Genomic DNA, 6621 nt, shown 5'->3' on the forward strand with positions numbered 1-6621 from the left:
GAGGGGGGTTAGGTGTTAGGTTAGTTTGTGTTTAGGGTATGTGGCAGTATAGGGGTAAATAGATTAATACATGCAGTGGGAATGTGGCGGTATAGGGATTAATAATTTAATGGGTATTTGGTCTAGGGGTTAAGAGGATAGATACTTGTGGTAGGTATGTGGCAGCATAGGGGTTAATAGGATAGTTGTGGCAATTTAAGGGTTATTAGGCTAGATACTTACGGTTGGTATGTGGTGATTTAGCAGTTAATAAGGTAGATACTTGCAGTGGGTATGTGGCTTTCTAGATCTTTATTAGTGAAGTGTTAGTTTGTGATAGTGGGGTACTTTGGTTTAGGGGTATAAGGATTAGTGGTTAGGCACGGCAGTTATATTGAAAAGGATATTTTAACATACATCGCCATTGGCAATGCCACTTTGTCGGGAGCTTGTAATATTTGTACAGGCTTACTCGACATAGCGGTGGATGCTTTGGAATATTTTGCTGCCTCATAGCATTTTTGATCATTGGGGCTTAAGTGCTATTGTGTTGTCTTTTTATCATGCATTTGTTGATTATGTAAATCTACTGTATTTACTGGTGGAGCTTTAAGGGTGAGCTCTCTGTGTGTTTCTGCCTCTCACAGTTATTATCATATTCTATAAGCAATCTTTATCTGCAGGTCTTATTGACTTATCTCGCGATACTGACAAGAAGTATAAGATCATCTTATCAGAACGAAGATATTTAGATCATCAGGCCCAAATAGAGAAAGAAATAGCGAGAGAGAGAAAGATCGAGAGAGATAAAGAGCGAGAGAGAGAGAAAGCGAGAGAGAGAGAGAGAGAGAGAGAGAGAGACATTAAAATTACCAGAAAATATAGTCAGTAGTTGAATCAAGAGATGCTATTTATGAATGCAGGAAAAAAGAAGGTGTTAGGAGCATGAATGTGTTAGTTACAATTTCAAGGACCAATGATTAAAAATTCACCAACATAAAGAGAAATTGCACAATCATACACGAGATAACGAGTTTTGCGGTAACAGGGGTGCGTTGCAAAATTTAGCTCCACATCTCACCTCAATACCAGCGTTGCTTACGGTAGCGGTGAGCTGGCAAAATGTGCTCGTGTACGATTTCCCCATAGGAATCAATGGGGCAGAATCGGCTGAAAAAAAACCTAACACCTGCAAAAAAGCAGCGTTCCGCTTCTAACGCAGTCCCATTGATTCCTATGGGGAAACAAAAGTTATGTCTACACCTAACACACTAACATGAACCCCGAGTCTAAACACCCCTAATATTACACTTATTAACCCCTAATCTGCCGCCCTCGACATCGCCGACACCTGCATTATATTATTAACCCCTAATCTGCCGCTCCGGACACCGCCGCCACTTACATTATCCTTATGAACCCCTAATCTGCTGCCCCCAACATCGACGACACCTACTTTTTATTTATTAACCCCTACTCTGCCGCCCCCAATGTCGCCACCACCTACATAAACTTATTAACCCCTAATCTGCCGCCGCCGCCAATGTCGCCACCACTATAATAAAGTTATTAAACCCTAACACCCCCTAACTTAAATATAATTTCAATAAATATAAATAAAATTACTACAATTAACTAAATAATTCCTATTTAAAACTAAATACTTACCTATAAAATAAACCATAAGATAGCTACAATATAACTAATAGTTACATTGTAGCTAGCTTAGGGTTTATTTTTATTTTACAGGCAAGTTTGTATTTATTTTAACTAGGTACAATAGTTATTAAATAGTTATTAACTATTTAATAGCTACCTAGTTAAAATAAATTCAAATTTACCTGTAAAATAAAACCTAACCTAAGTTACAATTACACCTAACACTACACTATCATTAAATTAATGTACTAAATTACCTACAATTAATTACAATTAAATAAAATAAACTAAAGTACGAAAAAAACACACTAAATTACAGAAAAAAATAAAATAATTACAAGAATTTTAAACTAATTAACCTACTCTAATCCCCCTAATAAAATAAAAAGCCCCCCAAAATAATAAAAATCTCTACATTACACTAAATTACAAATAGCCCTTAAAAGGGCCTTTTGCGGGGCATTGCCCCAAAGTAATAAGCTCTATTACCTGTAAAAAAAAAAAAAAATACCCCCCCAACATTAAAACCCACCACCCACACACCCAACCCTACTCTAAAACCCACCCAATCCCCCTGTAATTAATAAAACCTAACACTAACCCCTTGAAGATCACCCTACCATGAGACGTCTTCACCCAGCCGGGCACAAGTGGTCCTCCAGAGGGGCAGAAGTCTTCATCCAATCCGGGCAGAAGAGGACCTCCAGACGGGCAGAAGTCTTCATCCAGGCGGCATCTTCTATCTTCATCCATCCAGAGCGGAGCGGGTCCATCTTGAAGCCAGCCGAAGCGGAGCATCCATCCAGACCGACGACTACATGATGAATGACGGTTCCTTTAAATGACGTCATCCAAGATGGCGTCCCTTGAATTCCGATTGGCTGATAGGATTCTATCAGCCAATTGGAATTAAGGTAGGAAAAATCCTATTGGCTGATGCAATCATCCAATAGGATTGAGCTTGCATTCTATTGGCTGTTCCAATCAGCCAATAGAATGCGAGCTCAATCCTACTGGCTGATTGGATCAGCCAATAGGATTTTTCCTACCTTAAGTCTGATTGGCTGATAGAATCCTATCAGCCAATCGGAATTCAAGGGACGCCATCTTGGGTGATGTCATTTAAAGGAACCATCATTCGTCGTGTAGTCATTGGTCTGGATGGATGCTCCACGTCGGCTTGCTTCAAGATGGACCCGCTCCGCTCCGGATGGATGAAGATAGAAGATGCCACCTGGATGAAGACTTCTGGACATCTGGAGGACCTCTTCTGCCTGGATCGGATAAAGACTTCTGCCCCTCTGGAGGACCACTTGTGCCCGGCAGGTGAAGATGTCTCACGGTAGGGTTATCTTCAAGGGGTTAGTGTTAGGTTTTATTAAGGGGGGATTGAGTGGGTTTTAGAGTAGGGTTGGGTGTGTGGGTGGTGGGTTTTAATGTTGGGGGTATTGTCTTTTTTTTTTACAGGTAAAAGAGCTGATTACTTTGGGGTAATGCCCCGCAAAAAGCCCTTTTAAGGGCTATTTGTAATTTAGTATAGGGTAGGGATTTTTATTATTTTGGGGGGCTTTTTTATTTTATTAGGGGGATTAGAGTAGGTGTAATTAGTTTAAAATTTTTGTAATTATTTTTTTTCTTTCTGTAATTTAGTTTTTTTTCGTACTTTAGTTTATTTTATTTTATTGTAATTAATTGTAGGTAATTTAGTAAATTAATGTAATGATAGTGTAGTGTTAGGTGTAATTGTAATTTAGGTTAGGATTTATTTTACAGGTCAATTTGTATTTATTTTAACTAGGTAGTTATTAAATAGTTAATAACTATTTAATAACTATTGTACCTAGTTAAAATAAATACAAACTTGCCTGTAAAATAGAAATACATCCTAAAATGGCTTCAATGTAACTATTAGTTATATTGTAGCTATCTTAGGGTTTATTTTACAGGTAAGTATTTAGTTTTAAATAGGAATAATTTATTTAATTGTAGTAATTTTATTTTGTTTTATTTAAATTATATTTAAGTTAGGGGGGTTAGGGTTAGACTTAAGTTTAGGGGTTAATAAATTTAATATAGTAGCGACAACGTTGGGGGCAGCAGATTAGGGGTTAATAAATGTAGGTAGGTGTCGACGATGTTAGGGACGGCAGATTAGGGGTTAATAATATTTAACTAGTGTTTGCGAGGTGGGAGTGCGGCGGTTTAGGGGTTAATATATTTATTAAAGTGGCAGCGATGTCCAGTCGGCAGATTAGGGGTTAAAAAATTTATTTAAGTGTTTGCGATGTGGGGGGGGGGGGGCTCAGTTTAGGGGTTAATAGGTAGTTTATTGGTGTTAGTGTACTTTTGATCACTTTAGTTAAGAGTTTTATGTTACGGCGTTAGCCCATAAAACTCTTAACTACTGACTTTTAAATGCGGTAGGAGTCTTGACAGGAGAAGGTGTACCGCTCACTTTCTCCAAGACTCATAATACCTGCGTTATGCAAGTCCCATTGAAAAGATAGGATATGCAATTGACGTAAGGGGATTTGCGGTAAGCTCGAGTCGCGGAATAAAAGTGAGCGGTACACCTGTACCTGCCAGACTCGTAATACCAGCGGGCGTTAAAAAGCAGTGTTGGGACCTCTCAACGCTGCTTTTTAAGGCTAACGCAAGACTCGTAATCTAGCCGTTAGTTTGTTTGTCTTTTAACCTTATATTGCAATTTATGTGTCTCTCCTTCACATCCAGAACCCTGTGTAGCAATATAAACAGCTCTCAAGCTAAAATGTTCCTTTCTAAAAAAAATTGAGGGTCCTTTCAGTACTGACGAGACTTCTTAAATATTCTTTTCAGACCTGAGAGCTTTAGAGAATCTGTTCCTTAGTCACTTAAGTTCATGGTTAAATGTTTGTATGGTTGGAAATTAGGAATTTCTATCAAAATTAAAGCTTTTAAAGGGATACTAAACCTAAATTGTTTATTTCATGATTCAGATAGAGCAGGCAATTTTTAAGCAACTTTATAATTTACTCCTATTATCAATTTTTTTTTCATTCTCTTGCTATCTATATTTGAAAAGCAGTAATGCAAGACTTAGGAGCCGGCCCATTTTTGGTTCAGAACCTGGGTATCACTTGCAGATTGGTGGCTAAATGTATCCACCAATAAGCAAGCAAGAACTATCCAAGGTAATGGACCTAAAATGGGCCGGCTCTTAAGCTTTACATTCCAGCTTTTCAAACAAAGATAGAAAGAGAACAAATAAAATGTGATAATAGTAGTAAATAAGAAAGTTGATTAAAGGGACAGACTAGTCCAAAATAAACTTTCATGATTCAGATAGGGCATGTAATTTTAAACAATTTTCCAATTGACTTTTATCACCAATTTTGCTTTGTTCTCTTGGTATTCTTAGTTGAAAGCTAAACCAAGGAGGTTCATATACTAATTTCTAAGCCCTTGAAGGCTGCCTCTTCTCTCAGAACATTTTGACAGTTTTTCACCACTAGAGGGTGTTAGTTCATGTGTGTCATATAGATAACACTGTGCTCACGCATGTGGCGTTCCTAGGAAGCAGCACTAATTGGCTAAAATACAAGTCTGTCAAAAGAACTGAAATAAGGGGGCAGTTTGCAGAGGCTTAGATATAAGATAATCACAGAGGTAAAAAGTGTATTTATATAACTTGTTGGTTATGCAAAACTAGGGAATGGGTAATAAAGGGATTATCTATCTTTTAAAACAATACAAATTCTGGTGTAGACTGTCCCTTTAAAATTGCTTGCTCTATCTGAATCATGAAAGAAAAAAAAATGGGTTTAGTATCCCTTTAAGTATTAGATAATATTTATCCATATGTCGTCTCAATGTTTTAGTTCCATTTCATTCCTTTTTATTTTAGATTTCAAAGTTTAACAGAAAAGAGAAAGCCCTTCATTGACAAGATTAATACTTATGGTGCTGCCCTTATACTGATGTCAGCTTTCTCATACACTGGCAACACAGCAATAGCTTTTAGGGTACTGCATTCTTTGGAAGATGTTGGCTTAAACGAGAAGGTCATCTTCTTTCATCCAGAATATATAAAAAACTTGCATCTTTACTGGACGAAGAGAGGAATTCAAGTTAAGCGTCTTTCCTCTGGATTCATTTTGGCAAATGCAGCCCTCGAGCTTTGTGAGAAAGTGAAACTTTATGGTTTCTGGCCCTTTTCTAAAGATCTAAATGGAAATGAAATTACACATCATTATTATGACAATGTGCTTCCAAATACAAGATTACACTCTATGCCTGATGAATTCTTTTACTTTGTTCAAATGAACACACATAGATCTGTTTATTTGAAGGTTGGAAATTGTTAACAGTTGTTAATTGTTGCTGTTAATCTAATTGCACTGTTAATCTAATTACAAAGTTTTTTGTGCCTTTTCACTTAGGATAGTTGATAATCCCTCAAATTATATGATGCCACCTTTCACATATACTGACAACACAGCAAGTATATACAATATACTTTTATAGCACACAGTTCAATGACTATCTTAATATATATGTGCATATCTTGTATTTTATTGTATATTATTATATCTGTTACATTAAATATGTTTTGAATTCCCTATTTTAGAGTTTTACATATGACCACACTTTAGCCGTGAAAGTGCTTCCTCTGTTTCTATTCTACTAATGTTTATTTGGGATCTGGTTAGGAGATCTCTATTATTTGGAAGATTAATATTTTTTTTCGACATATACATATAGGGATAGATTACAAGTGGAGCGTAACTACTGCTTGTGCTAGAGTGATCATTGCACTAGCGGTAAACCTTTTGCATGAGCCAGGTTGTGCTGATATTACAAGTTGAAAGTTAAAAATGTTCATTCTAGCGTTAACCCGACTCGCAATTATTACAAATAAGTTTAAAAAAAATAAAACCCTACTCGTGCGCTAACCCCAATCACTATAAGCCCCTACAGTAATTACCCCTAAACCTCCACATT

General features: G+C 36.9%; 1 protein-coding gene across 1 annotated transcript in view; it reads left to right on the forward strand.

The window, feature by feature from the left end:
• Positions 1-5984, forward strand: part of LOC128664748 (alpha-2,8-sialyltransferase 8F-like) — a 96795-nt gene extending 90811 nt beyond the window's left edge. The window contains exon 7 of the mRNA XM_053719555.1: positions 5525-5984. Within this exon, the coding sequence (XP_053575530.1) occupies positions 5525-5984 (460 nt within the window). The remainder of the gene's footprint in view (positions 1-5524) is intronic.
• Positions 5985-6621: the final 637 nt, after the last annotated feature.

This window comes from Bombina bombina, chromosome 6, assembly GCF_027579735.1.
Source record: "Bombina bombina isolate aBomBom1 chromosome 6, aBomBom1.pri, whole genome shotgun sequence".
Classification (NCBI taxonomy): Eukaryota; Metazoa; Chordata; class Amphibia; order Anura; family Bombinatoridae; genus Bombina; species Bombina bombina.